Source organism: Apostichopus japonicus, chromosome 22, assembly GCF_037975245.1.
Source record: "Apostichopus japonicus isolate 1M-3 chromosome 22, ASM3797524v1, whole genome shotgun sequence".
Classification (NCBI taxonomy): domain Eukaryota; kingdom Metazoa; phylum Echinodermata; class Holothuroidea; order Aspidochirotida; family Stichopodidae; genus Apostichopus; species Apostichopus japonicus.
In genome coordinates, this window is record NC_092582.1 from 23384631 (window position 1) to 23403547 (window position 18917).

At 38.3% G+C, this 18917-nt stretch overlaps 2 protein-coding genes across 8 annotated transcripts in view; both read left to right on the forward strand.

Moving 5' to 3' along the window:
* LOC139963680 (uncharacterized) overlaps positions 1-18917 on the forward strand; it is a 242444-nt gene that overhangs the window by 175353 nt on the left and 48174 nt on the right. The gene's annotated exons all lie outside the window — the stretch shown is intronic.
* LOC139963675 (nuclear receptor subfamily 6 group A member 1-like) overlaps positions 1-18917 on the forward strand; it is a 34361-nt gene that overhangs the window by 5743 nt on the left and 9701 nt on the right. Inside the window, exon 2 of the mRNA XM_071964706.1 lies at positions 6496-7421. Coding sequence (XP_071820807.1) covers positions 6503-7421 — 919 coding nt within the window. The 5' untranslated portion in view covers positions 6496-6502. The remainder of the gene's footprint in view (positions 1-6495; positions 7422-18917) is intronic.

An 18917-nucleotide genomic window follows, 5' to 3' on the forward strand; every position in this document is an offset into this window, starting at 1 on the left:
TACATACAATCAATGTCTTGGCAGTCTTTGTTATATAGGGGTCCATGTGTTGGTCTTCGTACTATTGCAAAACGAATAATAATGTAAGGAAAAGGAATCCTTCTCGAGGGTTAACTCAAACATTAAACAAGTGCAGAGAGAGAGAGAGAGGGGGTACCTTTAAGTTTAATCTAATAACCATTATATCTATCTTTATGGGAAAGCAGGCTGACTTACTACGCAGTAAATTTGCATTATAACTATAATCAGGGTTTATTTTTACAGGTACGGTATTAACGGACTTTATATACTGGAAAGTCATTGTCTTTGTGAAGACACCCGCATTTTACTCAGAGAACATAGGAAATTGGTTTGAATCCATGCCTAGCATATAATGGTATCTTTACTGGTAGTGCTATGATGTTCTCATGTTTACTCTGCTACTGTGTGCCGTCATTGTACATAGACACATATACACCTGTATGGTAGGCCGGCATAACCTGAAAGATTCTTGGAAAGGTATTAGACCAGCTGGTTTGACAAAAGTTCTACAATGTATAACCCGGTGTGCTATCTTTCCTTTTATACTGTATTTACCTTCCACCCAGTGCAGTCGACGTCATCAGCGTTATTGATTTCTGCGACAGTAATGTCTTTTATAATTCAGTTGTGCACACTCTCAGAGGACAGTGTTCTAATATCTATCCCCAGAAGTTTGTGACAGGATATTTATTTACAGTACCACTTGGTCCGACCTTCCCCGTGACGTAAAAAATAAAGACCACTTGGCATTACGGTGTAGAAATATTAGGTTTATGTTCTTTACTTGAGAATTTGAGGACTCATTCCTCTCCCCCCCCCCTTTTTTTTTCTCTTTTTATGATTGGTAGTGTAGCATTCATTATTGACTGACTTCAGTCTGGTTAACATAAAGTTGAACTTTTCACAAACGGTCTACATTTTTTGACGTAGCTGCTATAATACACACTGTACACTAAAGCTACTGTACAGACCTCGTATATGGATATATAGGACATGGTTGCAACTGTTAGAGTTACGTAGATGTCTGGCTCTCTCAGCCTGCTTATGTCTGTAGTGATTGACAAGATATAGCTAAGTTGTGTGTTCAGCTGCTAACGTGGAATCATCAACTGTTTACTGTGGTCGTCGGTATTAAACTGTAACAATAGACAGCAGTATCGATTGGAATGTAGCAGTGTCGAGGGAGGGGAGGGGAACGGGGGGCCCCTGTGCTGACAAGAAGAAGGTATAACATAGGAGCCATGAGGAAAGGGAAGGGGTAAGTTTTAGAAAATAAGATAAACAAAGGTGTAGTTATTTTCTCAGTCTATTACGTACAGTTATATGTGATTGCTTAACAGCTCTGTACAAATTAGTATACAATACACCATGTGAAAACAACCACCAAGAAATGGCCACGGAGAGAAATAGTGGGTGTGTCCACTTCCTGGGGACTTTCCCTTTCTGTTGAAAAAAAATAACTGATACTGGTATGGGTATTTATTGAATATTTTGGCGGGGGAAAAAAAAACAGGTCTCGAAATTCAGGCTATCTACTGGCTGAATGCTAATCTTGCCACTTGCCAGTAGATGAAAATGGGCACTTTTTTACCAGTAGACAATTGACCAAAACAATTACGTTATAAGTTGGTTGACTATCATCGATAAATTAAATTAAAATTAATTTGGTGTATCTAGTTATCATGAGATATGATTGCATCGCTCCCATTTATAAGCCTGTTCAGTAACTGATGTGTGATCGTTGTAATTCAGGAAATATGCCAGCACTGAGAAATTGATTTTAGTCCGTTTTTGTTTTATTTGAAACACTTGCATAATTTTGAAAGTTTACAAGAGTGGCTTAAATTGTGGAATTCTTGGCCTGAAAAGAAAAGGAAAAGAACCAAAAAAAAAATGTTGGAATGTTACCTTGGCAACCTGGTAGACTTTTACATTTCCTGCAATACTTTAAGATCAACAGTAGATTTATGTACAGTACATGATATGAAATATTAAAACATTTTTTGTGACATACTTGTGTGTAGCATTGTCTTTGGTTTTTTTTCTAACCTGCATTTCCCACTTCTGGAATTACTATCATGTTTTAAGATCAGTAGCAATTTGAAAGTATCTCTTTTCCATAGAGTTTCCTTTTCCTTTTAAAGGTCGTTATAATCAATTTTATCTATTTTCTTAACCTCCTAAATGTCTGAACTTTTGCATAGAGTACAGTTCTGTAGTACATAGTTACATGCTTGCCCTAAAGTAATTTCATTTATGTAGTGAGCAAGGCACTTCCCCAAAAAAAGATTGGCGTCTCAAAAAGTAGAGGGCTCTCTTCCGCATTTAGAAATATCATTGGTTATATCCGATGGTGACTGAGGCTGTCTGTATGAGAGAAGGCTAACCTGTGGTTTTAATGTACAGTAAGTGCAGAACAGTACAGTACAGTAATGTGTTTTAATGGTGATCTGTAAAATGGGTTGTCATTAATTAATTAAAAAATAAATTATATTGAACTAACATGTGACCTCACCTTTGTTTTAGCTATGTTTGGCTTCATTGCCAATTTTTACCAAACCTGTATCTAGTATGATTTGAAAATGTCGAGGTAGGATAACAACTTCATCTAAACTTTTAAGACTAAAGACAGATTGATGCAGGGAAGCATTGCTGATCATCTACTTGATGGTCAACATTTCATCCCCGGGCAGGACAATGTCACAGCACTCGCTCAGTGTTCGGTACTCAGTCCATAAATAGCAGATAAGAACTTTTCTTTCAAAAATTTAAAAAGTTTTAAGAATGTCTTATAGGTCGCTTAGAACATTAAACTTAAACTAAACTTTGTTGTTCTGAATTGAACTTTGTGCATAGATTTTGCACATCGTTTTTGGATGATAAATGATAAAAGTTGGTTTTTCGTATTTGCTCTCAAGAGGATTTAGCGAACGATCCCAAGTTCTAAGAATTTCTCACCGAATGAACAATGAACGTTCAATTCACAAGTCGTTAATGATTACCATCAACTCTACAGTAGACATTTCTTGCCCTGACATTTTCCCCCTCAATATGACATATTATGCTATTATTATATTACAATTTTACTGTTAGACACTGTGTGCTGGTGTATGGTAGTACTTGGTAAATATGTGGGTGCATCAGTTCAGTAGGACAAAAAAATAAAATTATAGTGCATATGTACAGTACATAGCATGGTTATTAAACTTGCATGGTTATGGTTATTAAACATGTAATCATTGTGCATACATAGCATGGTTATTAAACATGCAATCATTGTGCATACATAGCATGGTTATTAAACATGCAATCATTGTGCATACATAGCATGGTTACAAAACATGTAATCATTGTGCATACATAGCATTGTTATTAAACATGCAATCATTGTGCATACATACAAAGGTTATTAAACATGCAAGCATTGTGCATACATTGCATGGTTACAAAACATGTAATCATTGTGCATACATACAATGGTTATTAAACATGCAAGCATTGTGCATACATAGCATGGCTATTAAACATGTAATTATTGTGCATACATAGCATGGTTATTAATCATGCAATCATTGTGCATACATAGCATGGTTATTACAGCCCCCCTAACCACATCTGTTTTTTTCATTTATTTTTTTGCCATCAGAATTAATGAACTGCTTTATTATGAAACTGTGAGAATGGAAGAATTATCTCAGAAAGTTGTTGGTGATTTTTTTTAAATTTCTTTTACAATAAAACAGCACTTTTAAAATGGTGACTAATAGATCTCAATTATGCTAGGACAGTACCACCTACTGGGCGGCCTTCATAAGTAAAAGTTCAACATCCTAATTGATAGAGGGCAAAACCCAGTGCTATAAATGTTCCACACACAGCCTTAGCCTAGCCAAATCCCCACAGAGGCAAACAATAGACTAGCCTTTGACTAGACACAATAACCAAGTCTTGGGTCTGTACAAGGTTACCACTAGTCAAGGACCTTGAACATATAAATGTTGTTTACACAGAGTGACCTTGGGCTAGCCATGGAGAGATTGCTCTCCCAGCAATGAGTACGTAACGTTACGTAACACTGTCTGGCTCAGGCTAGGTTTGGCCTCGCCAACATAATTACAAGTTCCTCTGGAGATGACAGAAAATGTTTGTACAAGGACTAAAACAGGAGGGTTCTAAAGATTCCAGATTGGTTAGAATTCAGGGGAAACAAAGAGAAGGTTTCTCAAGGTTAGCGGCCAGATTAGAAAAAGAGAGCTGCATATAAATGACCTTACCTTGGGTTAGTTGAGTTGGGTGTATTTTAATGGCCAACGAGAAACATGTCAGAGAGATAAGAAAAGAAAAAAGATTGATTTCCCTTCCTAATAGGGGAGGAGAAGACTATATGTAGATAAACTTTTGAGTGGGTGGAGTTCATGAATGGACTTCAGGAACCTTCAAGCTGCGGGGGGGGGGGGGGGGGGTTACTTTAAAGCTAGACACATTTTTATGTCAAATGGTGCTATCTCTGTCAGGCACAGATATAGTGCATTTTCATCAATGTTTTAACTGTGCTGATTTCTTACTGTAACTGCATAATTTGAAAGTTGAACATTGTATTAATTATGCATAATTTAGTTATATATATACTTTACAATCATACAGAAATGTACAATTTACTTCATCTCCCCCTCCCCCCCTCCCCCTCACCTGTCTCTCCTCAAATAATGCACTCCAAATAATTTACAAAACTTTGGTATGTTTTAGCACTGCCCTCTTCCCCCACTGACCCAGGTCAGGGTCAGTGGGTCAAAGCCCACTCCCTAGTTACATTTTAAAGTACATAATAGAAAAAAACACCCCGGCAACAAAAAACACTAAATAGTCATTAAAGACATCGCATCGAAGTTAAGTTTAAATCATCAGTCATGCTTTTTTTTTCCCTTTTCTTTTATCATTTAAGTTTGCGCTATGAGTCAAAGCACTCAAATTCTCTTGATTAATAATGTAGTTCTCCCAAACTAATGTCACAATATCTATGCAAAACAAGGCCAGTTCAATATTGTATTAATTGGAAAGTCGAAGGCTGTGTACAGTATTTCAGGGAGTAATTTAGTGTCCAAAATATTCTTAGCCGTGTTGAAGCTGTTGAAAGTTTGTCTCACATGAAATAACGTACTGTTTCTGTGTACACGACAAACTGCTACACACATCTTTGAATGTGTACTGTGTGTGTGTGAATATAACATGCATATTTCCCTAGCATACCAGATAAATTATTCCCATTCTGAAAGTTGCCAATTTTTAAATGGTCTCACTCGGACAAAAACACAAATTTACACGGAAGATGAAAACAAATACTGCAGAGTCGGGATGAAAATATAGGTCACAGTTTTAAAAAGAAATTTATTGAACCTGGTAGTGGGATCATGATGTCAGTAAACATACAAATTATCGAAATTAATGATACGGGTTGGCTATGATATTTAAAGTACATTATCTGAGCACTGTTTACCTTGCATAAATGGAACAGGCAATTCTGTGTCCCAAAGCTAAATTGCAACATGAATTCGTCAATATTTAATGACGTCAAGCCCACTTACTAATTACACAGTGTTTAATGATGTAAGAGTGCGTCATATTTCACATCCCAATTAACCAATCACAGCCATTGGTCTAACTCCACTGTACCTGTTGGTGAACTGTTATCACTGTGCACCTTCTTCTTGGTTTGTGTAGTATGTATCATACATCAGCACTGACTACTGCCTACATTTGCAATGTTGATGGTAAATAACTTAAATTTTTTTGAGGAACACGGCGCGGAATTAATAACTGATTAAAAGTTCATCCAAAGACAGTTGTACTAGTTCCGCTTCCATTCACTGGATGGAAGTCAAATATGGTATGAAAAAGCCTGGAAAGTCCATTCCATTCCATAACAATAACCTAGATTGTTAAAAACAAAATTAAGATCCCCTCTCATAAGAAGGAATAATGCCATAACATATTACTTACATTGGAGAAAAGGTGATGTAAACTTTGTGTTCAATCGTCACTTCTAAAGAGTATCCCCACCCCCCTTTCCCACTCTGACGTTTTGTTAAAATTGTTCATATTGTGGCTACTAGGTGTTTTTTAGATACAGTACATCGATAGCCAAAAGTGTGCAGTTTGTAATCGTACTATATTTAGTAAATGTGAAGTAAATGTGATATTTTACTGTACATAACTGGACACTGACACCAAGTGTTTTGTTTCTCATTTATGTTGATCTTGGATATGAGTCTTTGCAATGTTAAAATTCGTAAGTTAATGACAAATGACCTTTCTAACACTGTACTACAGTGATTAGAAAGGTCACTGTAGGTTTCTCATCTGAGCGGGAGTGCTAAGGTCGTGAGGGGACAGGTAAACTCATCACTCTTAATTATCCAAACCTGGTCAGTGGATTTTCATATTATTTACGGAGGTCTCTTCACCCATTTGTTTCAGGTTCGACATGAAGCGTTCATTTGATGGTGGAGGAGTGATGGTCGACATGCACAAGTTCTCGCCGCCTCGATTCGATAACAACAACATCGATGAGCGTCATTCGATCAAGCTCCCGCCGTCTAAGCGTTGGAGCGGTTTCCAGCCGCCGCACAGCCGACGTACCCCACCCAGCAGTAGCCCGCCCCACTACCCGACGTCCCCGCCCCTCCACAGCATGGGTTCCCCCCGACACGTGCCTCCGTTATTAGTCGTTCCTGGAATCTTTCACACTTGCAGTCAGAACAAGTCCACGATAGGGGACCCGTACTTTGTCAAGAGTCCTCATACCTCCGTCATGGAGTCCTCTTATCCTTTAACTCTCAGCCCGTACGGACACGGTACACTGTCCTCTCCAGGCGGCCTTCCCGCATCTCTGTCCCAGGCAGCGTCGTCCTCTCTGGGTATGTCCAGGTCCGCAGGGTTCCTGCCTTCCCCGGGAGCGCTCAGCTCCGGTGGGGTCATGCTGTCTCCTTTCTCAGCGGGTCCCAACACAAGACCGGGCAACACCCGCTTCCCATTCCCACCCCATCTTCCAGTGGGTTCCCACCACCACCTGTTACAGGATACCATGGAGGCAGAGTCCAGAATGACGAAACCCTCTGGGAGGGGTTCAGCCGGGTTGGACAGCCAGGGACACAGTGACGGGAGTAACTCGGACGAGGACGAAGCTCTGATGCTCTGCAGCATCTGCAGCGACAAAGCGACCGGTCTTCACTACGGGATCATCACCTGTGAGGGGTGCAAAGGGTTCTTTAAGAGGACCGTGCAGAACAAGAGGATCTACACGTGTGTGGGGACCGGAAACTGTGAAGTGACGAAAGCACAACGAAATAGATGTCAGTACTGCCGGTTTCAAAAGTGCCTGAGAATGGGAATGATGCTGGAAGGTAAGCAACTGTTCGAATTATTATTATTATACAGCTATGAGCTGCATGTATATATGTACACGCCTTCAGTGAAATTACGACCTTCCTTACCCGTTTCGAACCTCTGGACATACAATCAGGGTCCATATCCTAGTGGTTAGGGTGACCGCATATAAAGCGAGAGGCCTGGGTTCTAATCCCTTTGATTGGAAACTGGAAGTTTTTTCACTGTTCTAGATTTTCCAACTCACTGCAATTTCAATATGTATAATATATGAGTATAAATAAATATATATATATATATTTATTATATATATACATAGTATAGGATCACCTTACAGACACTATGCAGTACTTACGGTATATGAATCTGGTGACATTTGACATAGCTATACACACTATTCCCATCTACCACTGTACTGATTAGCTCCTGTTCACTTGTTTGTTCCTTACCTGTCTCTACTCTTCATATCTAAATGCACTTCTAATTTACTGCACATGGCAACTTGCGGTATCCAGTATCTGTTGGACTCGAGCGCTATCAAAAAAATGTTTGGTTTTAAGGAGGACTGGAACCAGTGACCTTGGATCACAAGACCTGCTGGCTGCAAGGGGGAGGGGCAGGGGTGGGTATGCTATAGTACCTTGCTGAGTCAATGGTATCTTCTGTAATGGAGATGTGATATTTGTCAATAAGCTAGGTCTAAAATATTTAGGTTCTTAACATGACTTAATGATGGTATTTAGTTTTAGTGAGTACACTGACATTCTGCATCAAGTGAAAATATGAAAAGAAAAAAAAAACCCAGCAACAATGAGAATGTACCAGGTTTCTGATGCTATTGGTAAATACTGTGACATCACAGATTTACAAAATGACAGCTCCCAGACACACAACTCCTTTAAACCAAGGATGTCTCCTACATGGAGCAAGATTTGTATATGAAGTGTGCAGTTTTTTTTTGTTCTCCCAGGATCTTTGCAAATACATATATAAGCTAATGATGATGGTTAGGTTTGTGCCCCCCCCCCACCCCCCTTTAAGATTGGAAAATCAATGTGGATAGAGAAATCTCTGAAACTTAAACCAGGGTACCTAAGAGCACCTCATCGTAAGGTCACTGGATCAATTCCTAATCTTGTCATTAGATTTTTGTCTTATCTTCCAGTCATTTATAACACCAAGCTGCTGTCAGTTATAACACCAAGTCAGTTATAACACCAGTCAGTTATAACACCAGTCAGTTATAACACCAAGTCAGTTATAACACCAAGCTGCTGTCAGTTATAACACCAAGTCAGTTATAACACCAGTCAGTTATAACACCAGTCAGTTATAACACCAAGTCAGTTATAACACCAAGTCAGTTATAACACCAGTCAGTTATAACACCAAGTCAGTTATAACACCAAGTCAGTTATAACACCAAGTCAGTTATAACACCAGTCAGTTATAACACCAGTCAGTTATAACACAAAGTCAGTTATAACACCAAGTCAGTTATAACACCAGTCAGTTATAACACCAAGTCAGTTATAACACCAAGTCAGTTATAACACCAGTCAGTTATAACACCAAGTCAGTTATAACACCAAGTCAGTTATAACACCAAGTCAGTTATAACACCAGTCAGTTATAACACCAGTCAGTTATAACACCAAGTCAGTTATAACACCAAGTCAGTTATAACACCAGTCAGTTATAACACCAGTCAGTTATAACACCAAGTCAGTTATAACACCAGTCAGTTATAACACCAAGTCAGTTATAACACCAAGTCAGTTATAACACCAGTCAGTTATAACACCAGTCAGTTATAACACCAAGTTAGTTATAACACCAGTCAGTTATAACACAAAGTCAGTTATAACACCAAGTCAGTTATAACACCAGTCAGTTGTAACACCAAGTTGCTGTCAGACTTTATAACACCAGTCAGTTATAACACCAAGTTAGTTATAACACCAAGTCAGTTATAACACCAGTCAGTTATAACACAAAGTCAGTTATAACACCAAGTCAGTTATAACACCAGTCAGTTGTAACACCAAGTTGCTGTCAGACTTTATAACACCAGTCAGTTATAACACCAAGTTCCAGTCAATTGTAACAACAAGTTGTATTGCATTTTATTGGACTTTCTTCACAATTACCCAAATGGAAACTGTTAAAAGATATTGTCCCAGAACATTTCAGTAATAACTCTTGAGGCAATTTTTTTCTTTTGTGAGAAAGTATCCTTTTGTTTATCAAATTACGACCAGCTTAGTACTCTTCTCCAGTAAACAGTTGAGGTCTATATAGAAATTAAAATGATTGGAAAATAAGAAAGAAACAGTTTATTTCTTTCTGAGGTCTTTTAGTATCTTACCTTTTAGATATATAATTGCCACAGGTCTATTTTACCGACTCTTTGTTTTTTTTTGGTCTAAGTCAGAAAAACTGAAATGACCATTATTTGACCTCAAGGATGACCAATATTATTATCTGGTTCATCAATTGTTATGAAAGATAGTCACAGCGACTACTTCAACTTTATTAGAAAGGTCAGGGTAATTATGAATAATTTCATTTTCTTTGAAAGGGATTAATAAGGGTACTTGGACTTGCTAATAGTTTTGATACGTAACACCAGCAAAACAAGCTAGCCTTTATAGCAAATCGCCTACGAATCTCAATAGCTCTTACAAGGCTGTACCCAAGTGGTCCCTGGCTGCCAACATTGTCCTTTTCATCGTTTGATAACAATAGTGCAGGCATGAGATTTCTGATACCTTGATAAGACAGTACACATCTGACAAATCGGTTGGTTTTCCTTCGAACAATCGCACTGTTCTCCTTTAATTTCCTTCCCCTCTTTCAATTCTCAGATTTTTTTTTTCTTTTTCATAAGTTTAATTTTTTTCAGAATATGTGACCCTTGCATTTAAATATGTACTGTATAAACGCTCCAGTACGGGTCACACTTCAGTTACAATGGATGTAACGAATTTGGAGGTCAAGGGTCAAATTACAATGCTACTTTCAGGGGGTGGGGCTGAGGGGTACTGGGAGGGGTGGGAGAGGGGAGGGAGATTGGGATGAATGACAGGGAGGGAGGGAGGGATGGGATTGGTTGGAGGAAGGGGGAGAGAGTTGGACTTGCAAACATGTGAATTAATGGAAAAAACTCAGTCCATAGGAACACATTCACTATTTTTTTTCAAGGGTAGACATTTTGCAAAATGAATGAGAAATTTATAAGACTTTGAAAAGAAATTTAGAGAAGATTTATTTTGCCTTCAGCTTTCTACATTATTGATATTTAATGAGTTACCAAAACTTGAGACAATTAGTTTTCTATAGTGTTGGTTAATGGTTATTATATAAACAACCTTGTTAAAACAACAAGGTTTGGAAAATCAATGTCTATAGAGAAGTCCTCAACTGAGGCCAAGTGCACAGTACTCCAGAGCACACATTATCATAAGGTCACTTGTTCAATTAGAGTAACTTCTCATAACTGTACAAATTTTCCTGGAAAAAAAAATCAAATTGGATATTTACACCTCACTTGCGACATTTTTTTTTAAGAAAAACAATTTTTTTTTTATTCTTTATTTCCATTTTTTTTTTTTTGCGAAATTGATTGATAAGCCCCTCAGAACTACAGAACATTGTATGCATTGAGGTTGGAGAATTAATATCCAAAAGTGTACGAAAAGTATATTCGAAATCAAGGCGAATTCTACTTGAATCACCCCCACACAGTGTGTACAGTATATTATGTATGACGTAGGTAGGTATTCTTGACCTGTTGTTTACACAGTACCAGCTTTCCCCACTCAGAAGGTGAAACGAAGTTCAAGATTATCGAGTGACTACTACGTCCTTACTGCTAGAAGTTTGTCTATAGTTCAAGGTGACGCGGTATAAATTTCTTTTTGCCGTAGACAGCCGAAATAACCAGGGCAGCTGAGCGGCTAGAGTCGTCCTGTCCATTGTGTTCTCTGAATGGACGATCCGTCCTGGTACCAAAAAAAAAAAAAAAGTGTCCCGCTCGAGTGACTTCAGCCTCTCTCGACTGGTCACAGCTCGCGTCTCTTAACGGGGACGAGATCGTAGCAAAATTCCTGGGCAAGTTCAAAGTCATCAAAGGGTTTTGGGGGATTTTGTCCTGGGTTTATTTAGTGGTTTTTTTGGTTGTTTTCTCCCGACCGAGTGAAAGTAACGGTGACAATTAGCGACGTGGGTTTTACCTTGAACTCTACAAGGCCTCTGGTTTAATTAAGCCAGAAGATGTACAAAACATCGGCCAAGACTCGAGAATCCAGTAGTCAGAGAATTTTAATCTCGATAACCGTGATAATTAGAAAGGGATTGTCAGGGTCAATTGGTCATCAAGTTGGTTTGTATGGATGTAAAAAACAAAGAAATTTCTGATCTCTCAGCTTTGGGGTTTTGAAATTACTTTTCATCCAAAATAATTGGAGTCACTAGTTTGAATAGTTTCCTTATAATATCGACCGTATTATTCCAGTTTTTCACCATTTATGAGGATTATGCAAACTTTGTAGTGGAGTTTAGTCTTTTAAATATTGAAATGTACAATATGAGGTATATATCTAGGTGTTATGAACTATTTCATTTGCTTAAAAACAAAAAAAAAAATTAAAAAAAAACACCATTGGTTGACCATTAAATAGCTTTTACTAACTATCAAAGGAATAATAAAAGAAAAAATAATAATTATATATAATATTTAAAGAGGATTTCAAAATAATCGCATTATTTCAAAATTCCTGATTTTGATAAATACTGTAGCAGTGTGTTCCATCGCTGTAATTTAAAATGACCTTTTGTTTTGGAAAGGAGCAATTCTACCTCCCATTTTCCATCCCTCTGCCTTACATTTCCTCCCTCCCCCTCCCCTCCCCTATCCTCATCTCCCATCTCCCCTCCCCTTCCTCCCCATCTCTTCCAGAGAGCTTTATTCGTTTAACACACTCATTGCTATAGTCTGCTGTGCTGAATACAGTCTTATCATTTCAAATATACTCCAGGGTGCAATGTTAGGGTGTCCCTGCCCTGCATGTATTAATTTGACCCCATTTGACCTCATTAATATTCACAAGGTCAGGAGATGTCTCTGACACATGTTTAGATACTCCAGTATATGTATGCTGTTGTGCTCTTAGTACAATCAGGGAGTTGTAACAACTCCCTGACCAGTACAATTCTGTAAACTTTACCACCCACTGAAATGCCACCACATTTGACAAACATATAGATCTCCAAGGCCGTTCCTATACAGTCATCATACATGTAGGTCTTTACTTTGACTTAAGTTTATAAGCTACCAGCGCAAAAAACAAGAGAAAAATTTCTCGGAATTTCTCAGAAAAAAAAATGCCCCAAAAAAATTAAAGAAAACAAGTGAAAGAAAGAAAGCATTTGCTTCATTAAATAGTAAATTTTCAAAGGTTTAAGTTATATATTTAATAAATATATATACTATATGTATATATATATATATTATTTATATGACAGAAGTCCCTTGACATGCAAAAAGTTAAATAATGGTCTTTTTTGGGGAATTAACTGTTACAATTTGTCAGTTTCTCTTGCTGATTATTAATGCTTGATGGAAAGTAGATGTGTGGAGACTCCAGTCTGCAGAAATATTACATTATATACTTGTACAGTACTTGTACTGTACTTGTCTCCTCGAAGAAAAATGGCAGTTTCTTTTCTTTCTTTCTTCGTTGCATGCCCAAAATTGATCAGCAATTAAACTATTTTGCATAAAGCATTTTGTGATGCAATATTGTATAAAGTATTCCCTGCATAAATTACATGGGTGCACCACACTACATTTTACCGAATGCGCGTATTAAAGTTAGTTCACCTTCATCGGTCACTCACGCACAAGAAATAGTGATACTGTACCTTGCAGCTTATTCTAACTTGCAAATTATTAACGTATCTACTGATGAAACGAGCAAAGAGAAAGAGATATGGGAATCGTATTGCTTGCTTTGGTAGCTATCGCTACAAAATAGAGGGCAGTATTTGTATATCAGTTCTTGATAGCATCGAAACGGGCGAGGGTAATATCCTTATGCACTACTGAATTTACTTACTATACACCCCACTGGTACCCTGTTAGTACACCCCACCCGTACCCTGTTACAGGACCTCTACCTACAGTAACCTGTTATATAGGGTGGTTATTCTAGCCCTGCACCTTCTGTCCTGGACATTTACTACAGGTGTACAGTTATTCCATTGATTCCATTCCCACAGGATTTCAGAGTCTGATGGTAATAAAGATATGTGTTTAATTGGTACAATAATTAGCCTTTACAGTTAATTGCTTATTGGCAGGAACAACGTCAGCCCAGAATTTTCCTTCCAACATTAGAAGAGAAGAGAAGAGAAAAAAAAAGCAACAATATGAATTGATCTAGGCAATGGAAGGTAAACAATTTAGTATGTCTGGTCTGTTATTGTCTGTAGTCCTAGAATAAGTGTAGATATTTGTACTGAGAAAAACCAGACTTTCTTATAGCTCTTTTACCTCTTGTGAGATTAATTTTAAAGGATGTCCACTATTTTCAAAGAGAAAGATTTCTTGTCAATTGCTGGTTCCCAAATATCAGTAGAAGGGAGGGAACCTCAAATTATTTCAGGTCAAAATATTCACAACATCTGAGTGGATTTGAACAATTATCCTTCCTTCCCTAGACAAGTGTTTCTGTCAAGGACATTCTATTGACCATTAGTGAGAGTTGTGACCATGAGATGGATTGTTCCATGTTTGCAGCAGGGGTGTCTAATCTGTGAAACCTTTTCCAAAGATACATTTGTGAAGACCTATTTACACGGCCTTGAAATGTGAAACATAGGCTTGTTCTGGTCGCCATGGTGATCGCCTTGATGGTCCTGCAGTGGCTATTGTAAGATATAGGAATGCAGTTCTTAGTCCTATTTTTTTTTTTATTCCATCTGCCATAATCCCACCCCCCCTCTCCACGAAATGTTAACCCACAATAATGTTGTGGTGTGGGGGCAGGGGAGGGGTGGAGAAGGATGCCAGTGATATAGTTTCAATATTATTTGATGCTGAGGTCTCTCAGTTTATCCAAATATGTTGATATCTTCGAAAGTTACAAATTTGGAAATAATCCAGTTCTTACTTGAGTGTAATTTACTAGGGTATGAAAGAAAGTGTCTGCCTGGTAATGATTTGAATTTAACTGCAGGGTACTCTTGAAATGACTTCACCTTCCCATTTACATATCTCCTCATTATATTGGCACTCTTGCTGTGCCGTGTGTCTAGAGTGACCTACAGTAGCAAAAATAATTCCCACTCATCAATAAGTGTCACATTGCTAAATGAAAAGCATGTATACTCCATGGTAAAATTTGCATCAATTTTCTTTGGTCTGTGTTTTAGATTAAGGGGGGGGGGGGGGACTTGAAGCAAACAGGTATTATATGCACATGTCAGTATGTGCTCTCTTTAAGTCTAAAATCCTATTCAGATGGTTCGGTAAAAGTTGTCCGGAATTAACAAGAAAACACAAGGTAGTGCTGTTCAGTGTCCGATTGCAAACTTTGCATATATCTTGCTATATACTTACAGTACTTGGATTGACCGGGGGGGGGGGGGGGGGATTCACCAATTTCCAAAGTATCATACAACAATATTGTATCATAATATATTATCAAACATCCACATTGACAATTTTTGGGAATATTACAGTACAGCCGTATTGTATACCAGCATGTGAATAGGCTGGTCAGTTAGCAGACAGCAGTGTGCTTAGGCAAGCAGTATGTTACCATGGTGACCTTGGAAACCTTATTCTACTCTATACAGAGTACTTTGTCTGGATTGTAATCTTGATAAAAGCTTTTGACCAATTCTCCCGGAGCCAGCAAGGTCAGTCAAACATCAAATCACCTTCCTTGTTAACTCAAGGTCACTACCTATGTCACAGATAGCCATGAGCTCGTTCCATTTTATCATGGGGGGGGGGGAAGGAAGGAAATGCATGCTACAGTATTGTAAATCTGCCTAGATGTGTAGTGTATATAGGTTGATCCATGTGAGTATTGACATGCTTCTTGACAACACCCATCATCATGAACAACCCACTCACCTGTCTGCTCACCGAGGTGACAGGAATCAATGCATTGATGATGGCGGGTGTGTGGGTGGGTGTGTGTGTGATACCTGCCAGCTCAATAGGGTTCATGGTGGATTCACTTCATGCTTGGTAGGTGGATCAGACTTATCGGGAACAAGAACTCTACTCTTTGCTGTGAAAGTCAAAGGTCATTTGAAGTCAACAGAGATCAAAGTCTGAAACCTTGTTAACCTAATAACTCAGAAACTATGTCTTTGTTTATATGTAGATCCCCCTTGGTAAGTACAAGAACCCTATTAGCATTGGTGTGGTCAAAGGTCATTTGCAGTCAACATAGGTAAAAGTCTTAATGTTGTGAACATGATAACATTGTCGTTCCACCTCCACACGTGGTATGTAGATCCGGCATGGTGAGTACAAGAACCCTATTGAAACTGGTAGAGGTCAAAGGTGATTTGAGGGCAATAGAGGTCAGGTATGAAACGTCTTAAACAGGATAACTCACAAAGTACATCTTAGTAGCAGTTCATACATGGTACTGTATGTAGATCCCCTTTGGTAACGTAAGTTCGAAGATCCTAGTGAAATTGGTAGAGGTCAAAGGTCATTTGAAGTGTTGTTGTTTACTGAGATCTCTCATGAAATATGGCAAGGAATCACTTAGCCAACTGGCTTCTGGTTTCATTTTTTCATTCGTTTTCTAAGAAACTAAAATTTAGAATTCTATGCAGTAGCAGATCATGAACAGGTTGTGAGGTGAGACTAACAAGAAACTGAACTTCAAAGTTTCCAACAAATCTCTTGTAATTCATGAAATTATGGGAGTGACAATCATTTATAATTTAGAGAAAAAGGTTGACTTGAATTGTGAAGTTCTGCAATATAGTTTACCAACATACTGAAATCTTAGGATAATAGGACCAGGCAAGGGAAACCCCATACTAGATCAATACGTAAAACACATCGATGCATTCGAGTCGACAATTCTCGTGAATTCGGATGAATGTTTCATGTCCAACCATGAATTTAACATACGATGGGGTAGTACTGCAGTACACTCTTCTAATGTAACAGCTATGTCCAGCTCATGTTACAATGTTGTGCAATGGTTGAGTGGATAAAAGCTGTAGGTGGCAAAGTGAGGAGGGTTTTTTTTTATCTCGGGGGGAATCCGTGGGAGTTTCCATCGGGTAAATGGTCTCCCAAAAGTGAGCTAATTAAACTGAAAATTGGTCGGCCACAAGATCCGGAGTGTTATGTTACAAAGCAACAATTCTTTTGTCTTCTCCCACATACAGTATGGCTGCTTAATTTGCTGCTTAAAAATGATTGCCCTTTCCGGGTGAAGGGGGCAGGGAGAGGATTGTAACTTTTTTAAATATTTAGTTCAAGTGCTTATATCAGAGCTGTGGGCAGTTATTCCCTGGCACTTTGTGGATCAGTGCAACATGATTTCCTCGGTGAGAAAATGTTTAAGAAGCTCTGGACATGTACTGATAGCTCATTGTAGCTCATTTGAATGGGAATTTACTTTAAGAGCATATGACAGTATGTCAAAGTACTGTAGCGTACTAGCAACTGCAGAGACAATTACATCACAGTACATGAGTGTTAATGGCTCCCATCTACAGAGTAAAGAAACCAACCATCAGGGGGGGGGGGGGTGGGGTCAGTGGGTAGTATGCTTCTTTACCAGAGGTAAAACAGCAATTCCTTGGTTTTACATTTGAACAGTTCCACAATGCTTATGTAAGAGCAACCCTAGTGTCCTCATATTGTAATTGGGCCCCTTTTCATCATTATACATATATATATTTGGTACATGGGTATTTGGCTCCCTGTCTATATAGTAACCGTTAGCCAAGCTGAAGAGCTGCTAACCTTGGCAAGGACTGGTTTAGGGTGTTAATTAGAGATTAATTCCATCACACTGGAGATTATTTTGTTCCCCGTTGTCCTTGATTTTAAATTTAGAAACCCAAGGAACATACTGAGATCAATATTTATACTGTTTTTGGTTCCTTGCTTTTTGCAAAGCAAGGAACCTATGCGTTCAACTTGGCGTGTGTGTGTGTGTGTGTGTGTGTATGTGACGCTTGGCTTGTGTACACGATATCTCAATAAGGAAATGATGTATCATGATCAAACTTGTTGGGTGGATAGCCCATAGTGAGAGGAAGATCCCTATTGTTTTTGGTGCCCGCAAAGGTCACCAAAGGTCAGTTAGATGCCAAAAACCAATATATTTAAAACAGAAATAACTCCCATTGACAGGGTACGACATGTTTGATATTTTGGGAGTAGTTGTGAATGGGGTAACGGATCATTTCCAAACATAACGGTAATGTGATCGAAGGTCAACAAAGGTCAATTAATGATAAAAAACTAGTATTTTTGCGATAACTTGAGAACGAAATGTCCGTTAGGGTTGGGAGTTGCTTCAATGTTATCCAATTGTAGACCCGCATCTGGGTGACCCTTGACCTCAGTTTGACCTCTGGTGACCTTTACGTGTTTTTGGGGATTTTTACAGTTTTGATGCTATTTTCAGATGTCAAAGGTACCTTCTTATCATAAATGTCAATTGGTTGACCCTGTGTGACCTTTATGTGCGAAGTTATATGGGGTCAAAGTTTTTCGGTCGGAGTTAGGATGGTTGTACAGACTTGTCGTGTTCTTTTTTGGAATCAGGAGATTAAACTACATCTGAAACGAAGGTCAAAAGGTCAAAGGTCACATTAGAAAAAATGTGCTTATTTTGGGAGAAAACGAGCAAAAAAGAAAATGTTTGGTTTTGATGCTAGATTTGGATATCAAAGGTACCTTCCGATCAAAAATGTCAATTGGTTGACACCCGTGTGACCTTCGTGTGCGAAATTATATGAGGTCAAAGATAATTTTCAGACATTTAATGCAACAACTCCCAGTTCCAAGGTGTGACATGGTTGATATTTTTGGACAAGTTGCAAATGGTATAGGGGAATATTTTCAAACTTAACGGTCATGTGATCCGAGGTCACCAAAGGTCAATTAATGTTAAAAAACTAGTATTTTAGGGGTTGAAAATGGGCAAAGAAAAAAAATGTTTGAATTTGTATAGTTTGATGCTCAATTTAGGTCTCATCAATCAAAAATGTCAATAAGTTGACCCAAGGTGACCTTTGAATGCTAAGTTATATGAGGTCAAAGTTAATTTTCACACATTTAGAGTAATAACTTCCAATGCCAAGGTGTTACACAGTTGATATTTTGAGACAAGTTGCAAATGGTATAGGGGAATATTTTCAAACTTAACGGTCATGTGATCCGAGGTCACCAAAGGTCAATTAATGATAAAAAACTAGTATTTTTGCGATAACTTGAGAACAAATTGTCCGTT